The sequence below is a fragment of the Suncus etruscus genome, chromosome 6 (genome assembly GCF_024139225.1).
Source record: "Suncus etruscus isolate mSunEtr1 chromosome 6, mSunEtr1.pri.cur, whole genome shotgun sequence".
NCBI lineage: Eukaryota > Metazoa > Chordata > Mammalia > Eulipotyphla > Soricidae > Suncus > Suncus etruscus.
Window position 1 is genome coordinate 32,841,777 of NC_064853.1, and position 16,863 is coordinate 32,858,639.

Genomic DNA, 16,863 nt, shown 5'->3' on the forward strand with positions numbered 1-16,863 from the left:
ACAGATGGTTCCCTGTTTGGACTACTGGTCTATGGAATAGTGTTTCCACAGCCATTCCATAGACTACCCACACTTTGCTAACCAGAAAACTGGCAAGGTTGGGGCCAGAGAAGGTAGGACATTTATTTGCCTTACACACGGCCAACTTGGGTTTGATCCCTGGCACCACACATAATCCCCAAAGCATCGTCAGTAGTAATTCCTGAGCACAGAGCCAGGAGTAACAACCCTTGAGCACTGTGGCTTAAAAACAAAACAAAACAAAAACTTGGCAAGGATCCTTTGTGCAATGAAGCGCTGTTAGGATGGGTCAGTGGGTGGAGGACGGAATATTTCTAGGAATTAGAAATAACTAGAAAGTCCTGACTGTCATCATAAGCTCACTTTATCTTTGGTTAATTTGGCTCCTATGGCTTAGATATTTGGAAACTCTTGGTCTGGCCACATATCCTGCTTTGATTCTTTGAAGTTACTTTACGGTTAATGGGAAGTCAGTTGGCGTTATGTTATCATGACCAGAGATTTTGTTTGAAGTAGCCTGAAGCCACCCAACTATTTCTTCAGCTCTTATAGTTGGCATCCTCTGCCACCAAACCTTCCCTAGCTTTCCAAGGCTGGATCAGTTTTCTGTATTTGCAGAGGATTAAAATTCTGTGTTAAATCATCATTTTCCTGCAATAGATTGTGGGAGTCAGATAAGAAATAAGAATTTATCTTTGGGGGTTTGAGCAATAATTCAAAGGTTAAAGATTTGCCTTGCATGTGGCTGGTACCCATTTGATTCCCAGTACCATATGTGGATCCCTGAGTACCACCAGGATATATCGTGTGAGCACACAAGCTAAACTAATCCCTGACTGTGCTATACTCTGGCCCCTAGTTGGTGAATTTTTATATGTTTTGATTTTGGTTGTTGAGTCACACTGTTGGGCTTACTCCTGGCTCTGCACAGAAGGGTCACTCTGGGGACCAACAATATGGGGTGCCAGGGATCAAATGAAGGCCAGGTACATGCAACGCAAGCACCCTACCTACTATACTATCTCTCAGACCATGACTTGCTTTTTTGTTTGTTTTGTTTTTTTTTTTGGGGGGGGGGCCACATCCGGTGATGCTCAGGTGTTACTCCTAGTTATACGCTCAGAAATCTCTCCTGGCTTGGAGGACCATATGGGACACCGAGGGATTGAGCCACAGTCCATCCTGGGTCAGCAGTGTGCCAGGCAAATGTCCTACTGCTGCACCATTGCTCTGCCCCCTGACTTGCAATTTTTTTTTTTTTTTTTTTTTGGTTTTTGGGCCACACCCAGTGTTGCTCAGGGGCTACTCCTGGCTGTCTGCTCAGAAATAGCTCCTGGCAGGCACGGGGGACCATATGGGACACTGGGATTCGAACCAACCACCTTTGGTCCTGGATCGGCTGCTTGCAAGGCAAACGCCGCTGTGCTATCTCTCTGGCCCACTTGCAGATTTTTAAATAAAACTAAGTAGGGGCCAGAGCAGTGGCGCGGAGTGGTAAGGCATCTGCCTTGCCCTTGCTAGCCTAGGACGAACTGCAGTTCGATATCCCCCCCCACGCCCCCTCCCCTCCCGGCGTCCCATATGGTCCTCTAAGCCAGGAGCGATTTCCGAGCGATATCATAGCCAGGAGTAACCCCTGAGCGTCACCGAATATGGCCCAGAAAAACAAAAAAAAAAAAAAAAAAAAAAAAAAAAACAAAAAAAAAACTAAGTAGTGATAACTGGACAAAAATTTAACATTTTTCTTCAAAGAACACTATTTAGGACATCTTTAATTGGGAAAATAATTAACAGTGGAAATTAGAATGTGGATTAGAACATGAGAAGATTAGAATGTAAGAGATTAGAAAAATTAATTTTCGGGGCCGGGTAGGTGGCGCTAGAGGTAAGGTGTCTGCCTTACAAGCGCTAGCCAAGGAACGGACCGAGGTTCGATCCCCCGGCGTCCCATATGGTCCCCCCAAGCCAGGGGCGATTTCTGAGCACATAGCCAGGAGTAACCCCTGAGCGTCAAACGGGTGTGGCCCAAAAACCAAAAAAAAAAAAAAAAAAAAGAAAAATTAATTTTCATGAGAGATAGAAGAGTAGGTCTTGGGGACATTGAGATTTGAGGTAGGAGAGAGGAGAAAAAAGACTTCAGATCCAAACTCTGGCCTGATTTCTGACTTCAGATCCTGGGTGACATAATGATTCAGTAAGAAATACAGGAATGAGGCTGGAGTGATAGCACAGTGGTGTTTGCCTTGCAAGCAACCGATCCAGGTTGGTTCGAATCCTGGCGTCCCATATGGTCCCCCGTGCCTGCCAAGAGCTATTTCTGAGCAGATAACCAGGAGTAACCCTGAGCACCGCCGGGTGTGGCCCAAAAACCAAAAAAAAAAAAAAAAAAAAAAAGACATGTAGCTCTAAGCCTGAGGATGATCATAAGTGCTAGCCAACTGATTGGTCTTTACTTCCTGCACCTCCTGCCACAAACCTAATAAAAACCAAATGGCACTTGACCCTTTGCTGTGTACTTTGCAGACTACAGATAGGGAAGCATTTCTGAGTATTTTCAGCTGATACTGAGCCTGGTGAGGTCTGCAGTTAGCCGTTGGTGTTTATTAAGACACCAAATTCTCTTAAGGAGCGAACTCAGATGGGATCACATGGGGAAAGGCACATTGTGACCATTCATAAAAGCACCAAGTAACTGAATTCATTAGTTCCATATGGGTAGGGGTTGAGTGCAGGATGGTGAATTGGACCATGGCCATTGTTTGTGGAAGTGCTGGGTGGGTAGACGTGTGGTAGTTACCTTGCCCTGACAGTTATTTTCCAGGGGAGTGAGTGTGTTTTTCTTTCTCCTTGCGTAGGAAATTGTTTGCCAGATTGTGTTATTTATAACAATCTGTCATGGAACAGCTGCCAGAAAATGAGGAGAGGCTATTCCCAGTAGCTCTCCCACCTCCCTTCCCCCCATCACCACCCCACACGCATACATCCGGTTTTCTGATTTAACTTTGTTTTTTTTTCCCTTCTAATTTTGCTCAGTGGTTTTGGCTTGATTGAAATGTTCTGTAATGAAAGATTTCTGGGCTTTGCTATGGCGGGGCAATTGGTTTTCCTGAGCTTAATTTGTTTGCTTTAGTCAAGCCTAACTGGCAGCAGTTTGGGTCTTGAATTCCTGGGTGTCTTGCTATCTCCCCAAACACAAAAATGCCGTGTTCCACTTTTCACCGAAGACCTTGTATTTTGCAGTTTGTCAAAAGTGCACACGGTGTCCTTGCAAGCTGTGCTTTTTGTCCTTACATGGTCCTTGCTCTTCTCGAGCAGGTTTTCCCCCTCATGATGACCTTTTTGCTCCAGAAATTTTTATATGGCCCCAAGTGCATAAATGGATCAAGCATCTACTGGTAATGATAAAATTATTGTTATTGTAGTTAAGGTAACTGAAATTGTGTTTGCATTCATGATTTTGATGCACACTTACTGCATACATTTTTGTTCTTTGCTTGCTTATTTGTTTTGGGACATACCCAGTTGCGCTCAGGGATTACTCCTGGTTCTGTGCTCAGAAATTACTCCTGATAGGGCCAGAACGATAGCATAGCAGATAGGGCATTTACCTTGCACTCGGCCAACCCAGGTTTGAACCCAGGTTCATGGCTTCCCAGTCCAGTCTATTTTTTTCATAACAAGTGACCAGAGCACTTCCTGGCGATTTCCAGTTCCCCTTCTTTCTCTAGGCTCTAGAGAGTAGAATATTTGTGTTTATAGAATGGTACTATTATTTTTTAGAACTAAAAATGAAAACAGTAGTCATTTTATAAAGTATAAAGAAATTGGTATTATGAAGACATACAATTTGCTTATGCAATTGTTTACCTTTTTGACTTGTTTTATCCTTCATGGTTTGGAAAGAAAGTACATTGATCTGACAGCAAAGTCTTTGGGAAGTGGTGGAATTGTAAAGAGGACAGGACTGTGTTTGGTCTGGGTGAGCTGGACAGGGTACATTCATTGTCTGAGAACAGAGGCAGGAGAGGGGCCTAATGAAATAGCACCTCCATCTGCACCCCAGTCCTGCCCTTTCAGACCATCCGCTTTCTTTTCATAGTGGGAACAGATGGCAAGCAGACATTGGGGGAGGGGGAAGTTCCTTGGGGATTTTTCATTCAGTTTAGCAAGAAGTCATCTAAAAGCAAAGAGGAAAGTGAGACTGCAGGCTGTTCACAATTATGCAGGACTAGTTTGGCATTCACTGCATTGACAGATTTATTTCTTGCAGATATTGAATGATAACAGCATTTATTTTCTGAGACAACATTGTCGCCACCTCAGACGCCTCTGCATTAGGGTCATTGTCACTTCGAGTATGCTTAATATTTCAATTTATTGTAGAACAGTCAGCTTGCAAAATAAAAAGAAAAAGTCATTCAATTAGAGTTTTAGAAAAAATAGGAAGATTTTTTTTTTCCATTTTAATGAAATAGGACAGATTCTGTACTGCTAGAATAGCATTTGTGTGGATGTCTTTAATAATGTCCCATCTTGTCTTTCTATGCATGCTTGTAAGAAGTTAGTTAGAGGCTATATTTTATTTTTTTCCTTAACTTTCATGTGTGTTAGTTAATTTAGTCATGTTTGGGTAGTGAGCTATTTAGGCTTAAGTTTTTTTTTTTTGGTTTTTGGGTCACACCCGGCAGTACTCAGGGGTTACTCCTGGCTCTATGCTCAGAAACCACCCCGGGCAGGCTCAGGGGACCATATGGGATGCCTGGATTTGAACCACCGGCCTTCTGCATGCAAGGCAAACACATTACCTCTATGCTATCTTTCCGGCCCCTAGGCTTAAGATTTTTATTTTTATGTCACTTTGTTTTTATTTTGAGGCCACACTCAGTGATGTTCAAGGATTACTCCTGGCTTTGTACTCAGGAATTACTCCTTGCAGTGCTGGGGGATCGCATTGGGGATCGAACTAGGGCTAACCTCGTGGAAGGTAAGTATCTTTGCTTGTGCTAGTGCTGTACTATTGCTCTGGCCCAACATTTTTTTTGTCCTAAAAAAGATGTTATGGACTAGAGAGATAGTACAGTGGATAGAGTATTTGCCTTGCAAATGGCTAACTCAGGTTTGATCTCTGGCATCCCATAAGATCCCTTGAATATAAAGCCAGGTCGGAATAAGCCCTGAGCATTGCCCGGTGTGACCCCCCCCCAAAAAAAAAATTGTTAGGGTTTTTTTTTTTTTTTAAGTCCAGAATTGTCTATAAAGAATTAACTTCTCAGGAATCATAGATAAATAGGATAAAAATTCAGATTTCAACTGCTTAACCCTAAAACATTTTCAAAATAATTGTTTAGACCAATGTTTCTCAACTTTTTTTCAGTGTAACCCTCTCCCAGCCTTGTTTCCTCCCTCTTGCCTACTGAATGACCCTCTAGTCTTGTGCCATGACTTTCTATTTAGACCATTTTCTTTTGTATGGGTTGGGCTTCAAATAAGCTTTGCTCAGGGGTTATTCCTGGCTCTGCACTCAGAAATTGTTCCTGGCTCGGGGGATCATGTGGGATGCTGGGGATCGAACCTCGTCTGTCCTGGGTCATCCTTGAGCCAGACAAACGCCCTGCCACTGCTACCACTCCAGCTCCTCCATTTATATAATTTTCACCTGTGATCCCTTGAAATATCCTGGAGGCCCACAGGAGGGGCATAAGACCCCAAGTTAAGAAACACTTAACTATAGGCTTGACTATATCAGAGTTATATAAAGAAAAATAAATTATATGTTAGAAAAGAAATTATGTTTTGGTACAGATTCTATATTCAGAATAAGGAATTTAAGCTGTGTAATACAAGACATTTTGGAGGGTTAGATCTGCTTTCTGAGCCAAATATTATTCTTTGCTTTAATAATATGTGAGTTGAAATCATCTGGTTTCCCGCCCAAAGCAGGAATCTTGATTTTAAATTAAAATTTTCAGAAAAGTTGGAATCTCTTATGAGAATTGACATGTAGATAGAAGCTTATTTTATTTTTCAACTTGAAATAACTTTGTTCAATGTTTTTAAAACTTTCTTTTTTTTAATTATCTTTATTTAAATACCGTGATTACAAATATAATTGTACTTGTATGATTACAGTCATGTAAAGAACACCTCCCTTCACCAGTGCAGGATTCCCACCACCAATTTCCCAGATATCCCTCCTCCCCACCCCCCCACACCTGTACTCGAGACAGGCTTTCTTTTTCCCTCATTCATTCACATTGTTATGATAGTTTTCAGTGTAGTGATTTCTCTAACTGCACTTATCATTCTATGTGGTGAGCTTCATGTCATTAGTTGCACCTACATGGGAGGATGGGGGGAAGTAAGGGTTGGGACTGAGGCAGTAAAATATTAGAAATGAGCTTTGTAGGGCAGTATCAAGGTCCCAATACAAGGTGGATATTATGGATATATAGAATATATGCACACAATAATATCAATATGAAAAAAAAAGAGACTTCCACTGACTGTCTCAATATAAACCAGTGCTAGAACAGCCTGCCCTCCTCCCAGAGCGCATTCCCATTAGTGTAGGGAGAGATAGGGGGAAAGCCTGTTGACCCCTATAGAGTCCACCTAGACGAGTGCCCAGGAAAAGACTGAAGTCCAAGGGAGAAAAACCCTATACCTGGCAAGAGCTGGTCTCCAGAATCAAGGACGAAATCGGAAGCCAGATGTCTGCCCGCCCTCCTCCCCATGCACCTCCCACACTGGAGTACAGAGGGAGGGGGGAACCTGAGGACCACTAAGAGTCGACCTGAACCCACTTCTGGCCATCTGAGCTGGCACCCAGGGAAGGCCTGGAGTCAGGGGAAAAAGACAAGGATGGCTGGGAGCCTGCCAAGCTTCCCAGCACTCCCCAAGCTAGGGAGAAAGGTTCTGGTATGGGGTCTCCCCAAACCCCATACCTGGCAAGAGCTGGTCTCCAGAATCAAAGAGGAAACCGGAAGCCAGATGTCTGCCCGCCCTCCTCCCCATGCACCTCCCCCCTGGAGTACGGAGGGAGGGGGGAACCTGAGGACCACTAAGAGTCCACCTGAACCCACTTCTGGCCATCTGAGCTGGCACCCAGGGAAGGCCTGGAGTCAGGGGAAAAAGACAAGGACGGCTGGGGGCCTGCCAAGCCTCCCAGCACTCCCCAGACTAGGAATAAGGGTCCTGGTAAACTCAGTTTTTCTGATCTGTTAGTTCAGTGTGAAAATTTCTAATTTCAGTTGATAAAACTTCTTTTTTTTTTTTTTTTTTTGGTTTTTGGTTTTTGGGCCACACCCGGTAACGCTCAGGGGTTACTCCTGGCTATGTGCTCAGAAGTTGCTCCTGGCTTGGGGGACCATATGGGACACCGGGGGATCGAACCGTGGTCCGTCCAAGGCTAGCGCAGGCAAGGCAGGCACCTTACCTTTAGCGCCACCGCCCGGCCCTGATAAAACTTCTTGATGCTTAATTTTGCTCCAGTCAAGTTTATCGATGCTTTTTTTTTTTTTTTTAGCTCCCTGAACATTTTCCATAATTCTACTCTAAACTTCTTGAGAGGATACCTACTTTTTAGATTATTAGAGGAGCCATCTTGATTTCTGTAAATATGGGGGTGTACTTCAAAATCACTCCATTGGCAAGGCTGTAGATTGCTTCTTAAAATGTACAGAAATGGAATTCAGGGGTTACAAGATAAGCACGGCCGAGAAGCGGAGCGGCCGAGTTTCGGGTGTGGGTCCTGAAGAGGCTATAGTCCTTGGATGTAGGCAGGCTCAGCAGAGAAAAGGTAGAGAGCAAGGCCGCTGTGGTTTAAAAGTCTCTGGGTACCCGATCATGGCAGGAATTGGCCCCACGTGCGTTGGGTGGGGACATCTTACCGGGATGGGTCCTGAAGAGGCTGTAGTCCTTGGATGTAGGCAGGCTAAGCAGAGAAAAGCGTTTTTAAAACTTTCTAAAAAAAGTATGGGCCAGAGCGGTGGCGCAAGCAATAAAGCTTCTGCCTTGTGCGTGCTAGCCTAGGACAGTCCGCAATTCGATCCCCCAGCATCCCATAAGGCCCCCAAGCCAGGAGCGATTCCTGAACGCATAGCCAGGAGTAGCCCCTGAGCATCACCAGGTGATAGCCCCAAAACCAAATACAAAAAAGAAAAAAAATACTTTCTAAAGTAGCAAATCATGGGGCTGTAGTGAGAGTGCAGGTCATTTACTTTGCAGGCAGCTGACCCAGGACGGACCTACATTTGATCCCTTGCATCTCATATGGCCCCCTGAGTCTTCCAGGAGCGATCTTTGAGCTCATAGCCAGGATTAACCCCTGAGCATCACCAGGTGTAACCCCCCAAAAAACAAACAACAATAACAAAACTCAAAATCATAAAGTAGTCGGGCCTGGAGAGATAGCACAGCGGCGTTTGCCTTGCAAGCAGCCGATCCAGGACCAAAGGTGGTTGATTCGAATCCCGGTGTCCCTTATGGTCCCCCGTGCCTGCCAGGAGCTATTTCTGAGCAGACAGCCAGGAGTAACCCCTGAGCACCACCGGGTGTGGGCCAAAAACCAAACCAAACCAAAACAAAACAAAAAAAAACATAAAGTAGTAAATCATGTTTTCCAAACCAAAGCTTATATATAAATCTAGGAAATAAAATTAGTAAGGGGCTGAGCTGTATATGTAGTACAATGGATACTTGCCTTGCATGTGGCTGACCCAGGCAACACCTCATATGGTCCCCCGAGGACCACCAAGAGTGATCCTTCAGTGTAGCGCCTAGAGCAAGCCGTGAGCACCACTGGGTGTAGTAAAAAAAAATAAAGAAATAAAAGAATGAGTGAAATAAAAAAAAATAGTGCTGGGACTCTAGTTCAGAGCACATTATACCTCATATATACAAGACTGGTTTCAATCCCTGCACGGCAACAGGAGCCAGGCTTCCCTTGATTGACCTCTGAGCATCTGTAGATGTGTTCTTGAGAAACATTTATGTGTCTCAGCTAACAATAATAAAGATTATCTTAGGGCTGGCGTGTTTGCACAGCAGATAGAGCATTTGCCTTGCATGTTCCATCCCCAGCATCCCATATGGTCCCCCGAGCCTGCCAGGAGTAATTTCTGAGCATGGAGCCAGGAGTAACCCTAGCGCACTTCCAGGTATGGCCCCAGAACAACAACAACAACAACAAAAGATTATGTTTTTGTTATTGAATTAATGATAATATGAAGGTTATGATAAATTAGAACTATTTATAGTTTTGGGCCCGGAGAGATAGCACAGCGGCGTTTGCCTTGCAAGCAGCCGATCCAGGACCAAAGGTGGTTGGTTCGAATCCCGGTGTCCCATATGGTCCCCCGTGCCTGCCAGGAGCTATTTCTGAGCAGACAGCCAAGAGGAACCCCTGAGCATCGCCGGGTGTGACCCAAACACCAAAAAAAAAAAAAAAAAAAGAATTATAGTTTTAAAAAAGAAACATTTTGATGCAGTTTATTAAAATTTCAGTTTATAGAGATTGGTGTTTTTTTGGTTTTTTGTTTGTTTGTTTGTTTGTTTTGGGGCCATATCCAGCGGCACTGAGGGGTTACTCCTGGCTCTCTGCTCAGAAATCGCTCCTGGCAGGCTCAGGGGACCATATGGGATGCCGGGATTTGAACCACTGTTGGTCCTGGGCTGGCCCCTTGCAAGGCAAACGCCCTACCATTGTGCCATCTCTCTGGCCCCTAGAGATTGTTTTTATGTCTGTCTTATGCACTTATAGAGTATATTAGAAAAATAAGAGGAAATTTGTTTATAACTTATTAAATAGCTTTGGGCTGGGAAGATACCTTGCCTTGCTTGCTTGACGCCCCAGGTTAATCCCAGCATTGCATGGCCCCTAGAACACCATCATAAAAGGGGATTTAGCTATAAAATATTAACAATAAATGTTAGATACATCAATCATTATAATCCAGTTAAATGGATCTTCAAACTATATAAATTGGGACTGGAGCAATAGCACAGCAGGTAGGGCATTTACCTTGCACACATGACCCAGGTTCAACCCCCAGCATCCTATATGGTTCCCCAAGCAAGGCAAATGCGCTACCTCTGTGCTATTATTCTGGCCCAGGAACTAATAATAACATTGTTAATAGTCTTCTGTCCCCTGATTTTGTTATATGGATTAAATAAGTGAATTTTGTGCCCAAGCATTAGTATAGCAGGTAGGGTGTTTGCTTGGCATGCCACCAACTTGGGTTTAATTCTTGATATCTTGGTTCCTTGAGCACCTCCAGGAGTAGTTCCTGAGTGCAAAGCCATGAGTAATCCCTGAACTTTGCTGGGTGTGGGCCTCAAACCCAAATACAAATAAATGAATGAATTTTTTACATACCTGTAATTTATTTATAGTAATTATTATTGTAATTGTTTATTAGCTGGACTATGAGTCCCCAAAGGTATTACATTTATCCTGTTTCTTCTCTAGCAATATGATGTTAGTCTTTCATAACAATATTGAATCATCAATGTAAAAATACTTTTCAACCTATAGATGATTGTATGAATTTGAGATAATTCTATCATAGAAATCGACTGTTCCTGATAGCTCAGGATTCCAGCGGTGCCTCATGGATGGGAACAATAAAAACACACAAAGAGGAGGGATAATTTCTTTTTTTTTTTTTTTTTTTTTTTTTTTGGTTTTTCGGGCCACACCCGTTAGATGCTCAGGGGTCACTCCTGGCTATACGCTCAGAAATTGCCCCTGGCTTGGGGGGACCATATGGGACGCCGGGGGATCGAACCGTGGTCCTTTCCTTGGCTAGCGCTTGCAAGGCAGACACCTTACCTCTAGCGCCACCTCGCCGGCCCCGAGGAGGGATAATTTCTAGGCCTACACTCAGCACAGTTCAGTTCATGCAACATTTATTTTACTTCTGGGAGGAACATTTGAAGATTAGAGACAATGTACACAGTTTTAGGTAACTGTGTAATGTGCAGCTAAGGCCATGCATGACATTGGTTTGAATTCTGGTACTGCTTTTGATCCCCCAAGCACTGCCAGTTGTGACCCCCTGAACACAGAGCTAGGAATTACCCTGAGCACACAGTCAGTTGTGGCCAAAAAAAAAAAAAAAAAACAACACAAGATTTTAAGGGCTGGAGGCACAGTACTGGCAGTAAAGCATTTTTCACATATCCTGCTAACCCTGATTTGATCCCCCAAGTACCACCAGGTGTCACTTCTGACATAGAATCAGGAATGACCTCTGACCGCTGTGAGGTTTGACACAAATCTCCCCCAGAAAGAATCAAAAGCAAGTGTCATTTTCATGTGTCTTTCTTTCTTTTTTTTTTTTTTGGTTTTTGGGCCACACATGGCGGTGCTCAGGGGTTACTCCTGGCTGTCTGCTCAGAAATAGCTCCTGGCAGGCACGGGGGACCATATGGGACACCGGGATTTGAACCAACCACCTTTGGTCCTGGATCGGCTGCTTGCAATGCAAACGCCGCTGTGCTATCTCACGGGGCCCTCATGTGTCTTTCTAAGCTGTTGTAACTTTATACTGTGATGATTTACATGATCTATTGTCATTTGTGATACTGATCTTCTCCTTTTCTTTTTTTTCGTTTTTCGGGCCACACCCGTTTGATGCTCAGGGGTTACTCCTGGCTAAGGCTCAGAAATCACTCCTGGCTTGGGGGGACCCTATGGGACACCGGGGGATCAAACCCAGGTCCTTCCTTGGCTAGTGCTTGCAAGGCAGACACCTTACCTCTAATGCCACCTCACCGGCCCCGATCTTCTCCTTTTCTGCTTGTTAGACAGATGTGCTGGTCCTGAGTTGTGATTTGATAACAGATGTCGCTTTACATGAAGTTGTGGACCTGTTCAGAGCTCATAATGCATCGCTTGCCATGTTAATGAGAAAAGGCCAAGATTGTTTACAACCAGTTCCAGGTCAAAAAGGGAAAAAGAAAGCAGGTAAGGAGACTGGAGCCTGATTTGTTTGTTTGCTGAATTTTTATTTATTTTTTTTAACTTTATTGATTGATTGGTTGGTTTTTGGGCCACACCCATTGGCGCTCAAGAGTTACACCTGGCTCTGCACTCAGAAATCCCCCCTAGCAGACTGGGGGATCATATGGGATGCCTGGAATCGAACAGGGTCCCTCCTGAGGCAAATACCCCACCGCTGTGCTCTCTCTGGCCTCTTTGCTTAATTTTTAAATTCTTACCATTCATGCTTTTACACATTTATTGAGAGCTTACTGTGCATTGCAGAACTAGGAGTTGGTTGATGACAAAATCAAATAAGTTAATTTCTACTTTCAGAGGTTTATATAGGTTAGATTCTGTAATATTCAAGTGGATTTTGTCGGCAGAGAAGAATTTCAGAACTATTTACACAGTATCGAAATTTCACATAATTAAATGTTTAAGAAATAAAATCTAAATCAAAATTTTAGCAATGGTTTTTCTTTCCTTTAGAGAAGCTCATATTTTCTTTGTTCTGGGGCCACACCCGGCTGTGCTATGGCAAAACTCCTGGCTCTGTGCTCAGGGTTTTCTGGCAGGTTCAGGAGACGTATGGGGGAAGGCCAGGGATCAAATACTTTGAGCCGGGGCCGGAGAGATAACATGGAGGTAAAGCGTTTGCCTTTCATGCAGGAGGTCATCAGTTTGAATCCTGGCGTCCCATATGGTCCCCCGAGCCTGCCAGGAGCAATTTCTGAGCTTGGAGCCAGGAGTAACCCCTGAGCGATGCTGGGTGTGACCCCAAAACCAAAAAAAAAAAAAAAATACTTTGAGTCATGTGTAAGGCAAGAACCCTACCCACTGTACTATCTCTCCATCTCCATCTTCTCTTGAACACATCTCTCTCTCTCTCTCTCTCTCTCTCCCTTCACATCTCTGAATTTCTTTCCATAAAAATTACTTTGCTTCACTGAAAAATAAAATTAAAATTAATGGGGCTGTAGAGATAGTACAGTGCTAGGGGCACTTGCCTTGCATGCAGCAGACCTGGATTCGATCCCCAACATCCCATATGGTCCCCCAAGCCTGCCAGGAATGATACTAAAGCATCACTTGGTAATTAAATTAATCAATTTAAATTAAAAAACTTTAAATTACAATGTAAAGTTTAGTAACAAAAATTTTATTAGTATCTTCAAATGACTAAAATTGTTTATTCAAGAGCCAACGAGATGTCTCAAAAGTCTAGAGAACTCATTTTGCTGATGGTTTGATCCTTAGGCATGACATAATCATTCTAAACACCACAATGAGAGACCTTCATCACTTTGCTTAAGCACCATAGGGTATGGCTCACAAAAAAAAAAAAAAAAGTAAAATAAATAGGCCTATACAGATTTCTTTTTTTTTTTTTTTTTTTTTTTTGGTTTTTGGGCCACACCCTGTGACGCTCAGGGGTTACTCCTGGCTATGCGCTCAGAAGTCGCTCCTGGCTTCTTGGGGGGCCATATGGGACACCGGGGGATCGAACCGCGGTCCGTCCTAGGCTAGCGCAGGCAAGGCAGGCACCTTACCTCCAGCGCCACCGCCCGGCCCACAGATTTCTTATGGTTGATTCTCACAGCACCTTAAATATCTTATAAATATGATAGATGGTATCATAGGTATTTAGGACTCTGACAATCTTATTTTAATCCTTTTCTTTCTTTGTTGTTGTTGGGGGGGGGTGTCATACCAGTGATGCTCGGGACTTGTTTGTTCCTGACTCTTTACTCAGAGACCATTTCTGGAGGGCTCAAAGTGCCACATGGGGTGCTGGGGCTCGAACCAAGATCATGTATGCATGGCAAGCACCCAGTCCTTATTGTACTTATTACTCTAGCTCTTATTTTCCAGAATTCTAGAAGTACATTATACATTTTTTCATCCTCAATTATATCAATCTTATGATACCCAAAAGAAAAAGAACAGTATATTCTAGGCAGACCAGGGTTATACAATTTGGGTTATTACTCTGGGGATTTTAGTTGTTTGTTCCAAAGTACTTCCAACTGAGTCAGTGACACTGTCACTGGACTTTTTTCCTTTGATTGTCATGTATTGGTTTGTTCCATGCTGAAATTAGACCCAGCATCTCACATACGTGAGACATGTACTCTACTCCTGAGCCACATGCTTAACTGAAATGTTTTTTTTTGGTGTTTTTTTTTGTTTGTTTGTTTTGTTTTTTGGGTCACACCTGGTGGTGCTCAGGGGTTACTCCTGGCTCTGTGCTCAGAAATCACTCCTGGCAGGCTCGGGGGACCATATGGGATGCTGGAATACTGTCTGTCCTGGGTCTGCTATGTGGAAGACAAATGCCCTACCACTGTGCTTTCGCTCTGAACTCAACTGAAATGTTTTTATGTGTTTTTATTTGATTTGATTGTTAGAGTTTGGGATCATTCCCAGCAGTGCTCAGGGGCTATTCTGAATTCTATGCTTAGGAGACACCTCTGGTAGTGCTTGAAAGACCAATCAGGTAGTGCCAGGGGTCAAACCAGGGTAGGGGTCGACTGCATACAGGAAAAAACAAGTACCTTAACCCCTGTACTGTTTCTTGTGCCCGACAATAATATGCTTCCCCACCTTCTGAAAATCATGTGTTCTTTTTGTTTGTTTGTTTGTTTTTTGGGGCCACACCCATTTGATGCTCAGGGGTTACTCCTGGCTAAGCACTCAGAAATCGCCCCTGGCTTGGGGGGACCATATGGGACGCTGGGGGATCAAACCGTGGTCCTTCCTTGGCTAGCGCTTGCAAGGCAGACACCTTACCTCTAGCGCCACCTCACTGGCCCCAAAATCATGTGTTCTTTAGGCTTTGTTAAAGCAATTATTGACTTGCTATTATTATATATTGAGGTGCTATGTTTAGCTTACCTAGTATTTTGCTATTATTAACAGAGATACTTTAAAATTTTTTTGTTGTTTTTGGGGTACACCCAGAAGTTCTCAGGGCTTACTCCTGGGTCTGTGCTCAAGGATTACACCTGACATTGGTCAGGGCATCATATAGAGTGCTAGAATCAAACATAGGTCTGCTACATGTAAGGCAATCGCCTTGTCCACTGTATGTCTTTTCAGTCCCTTGAACTCTCTTAGAGCATTTGTTTAATTTAAAATTTAGCCTTGCACACAGCCAATCCACGATTGACCCAGGTTCGATCTCTGGCATCCCGTATGGTCCCCCAAGCCTGCCAAGAGCAGTTTCTGAGAGCAGAGCCAGGAGTAACCCCTGAGCGCCACCAGGTGTGGCCCAAAAAACATAAATAAATAAATAATAAATAAATAAATACCTTTGGAGCTGGCAAGATTGTACAGGGGATAAGGCCTCTTCGCTTGCATGCAGCCAACCCATGTTTGATCCCCAGCACCCATATGTTCCCCTGAGCGAGTTCCCCAAGAGTGATCTTAAGTATAGAGCCAGGAGTGAGTCTTGAACATAATGTAAAATGTATATACCCATAATTTTCTTTCCTTTTAATATCCAGGTTTATACCTGGTTTTGGCATCTGAATTACGTTTACCTCACAAAATGAGTTGGAATTATAGACCCAATGCCTCTTCTAGGATAGGCGCTCAAGCATATTTTTCAGTTGAATGGATAAGTAAAAGACTGTAACTAAAAACAGAATGGTCAGTCACAGAAATTTTGAGCGCTAGCACAGCGGTAAGGCATTTGCTTTGCATGTGGCCAATGCAGGATGAACCCCAGTTCAAATCCTGGCATTCCATATGGTCCCCCACCAGCCTGTCAGGAGTGCTTTCTGAGTGCAAAAGCAGAAGTAACTCCTGAATGCCACCAGGTGTGACCCAAAAACCAAAAAAAAAAAAAAAAAAAAAAAAAGGGAGAGAGAGAGAGAGAGAGAGAGAGAGAGAGAGAGAGAGAATTAGGGCTGAAGCTATAGGGGAGAGAGAGAGAAAGAGAGAAAGATGTGAGTAGACTTGAATATCTTATGTATATGTGTGTATATATACATATGCATATATACACACATATATACACACACATATATAAGATATTCAAGTCTACTTGAATATATGTGTGTGTATATCTATCTATCTATCTATCTATCTATCTATCTATCTATCTATCTATCTATCTATCTATCTATCTATCTATCTATCTATCTATCTATACAGGGATGTTGGACCACACTCAGCAGTACTCAAGGACCATATGGGATGCCAGGGATTAAACCCAGGTCAGCCGGGTATTTCCTGACCGCTGTACCATCATTCCAGCCAGAATATTTTTAAATGGGAGTTCATTATTGGGTTGTTTTTGTTTTTGTTTTTGTTTTTGTTCTCAGTGCTGTAGATACTAGGGCCACACCAGGCAGTACTTGGTGTGGTCATGTAGTGCTAGGGGTTAACCACGGCCTGTGGTTCCAGGTCTATGAACTTTTTTCTGAAACCCAGGGGGGGGCCTCGTTTTTTCTTTTTTTTTTTCTTTTTTTTTTCTTTTTGGGCCACACCCGGTGTTGCTCAGGGGTTACTCCTGGCTATCTGCTCAGAAATAGCTCCTGGCAGGCATGGGGGACCATATGGGACACCGGGATTCGAACCAACCACCTTTGGTGCTGGATTGGCTGCTTGCAAGGCAAATGCCGCTGTGCTATCTCTCCGGGCCCCTCATTTTTCTTAATTGATAATTAATATTATTATTCAACTGAAGCATCTCAATGCAGTTATTCTACATTAAAAATTCTAAATTCCTATCGCTTCTCGGCCTTTTGGCTAAGATCAAATGTAAAAGTTCTAAATTCCTTTCCAGTAGCATTTTCTTTTTTTTTTTTTTTTTTTTTGTTTTTTGGGCCACACCCGGTGACGCTCAG

At 43.4% G+C, this 16,863-nt stretch overlaps 1 protein-coding gene across 1 annotated transcript in view; it reads left to right on the forward strand.

The window, feature by feature from the left end:
- The window catches only part of EIF2B3 (eukaryotic translation initiation factor 2B subunit gamma), a 122,207-nt gene that overhangs the window by 22,220 nt on the left and 83,124 nt on the right, over window positions 1-16,863 (forward strand). Inside the window, exon 4 of the mRNA XM_049774842.1 lies at window positions 11,833-11,992. Coding sequence (XP_049630799.1) covers window positions 11,833-11,992 — 160 coding nt within the window. The remainder of the gene's footprint in view (window positions 1-11,832; window positions 11,993-16,863) is intronic.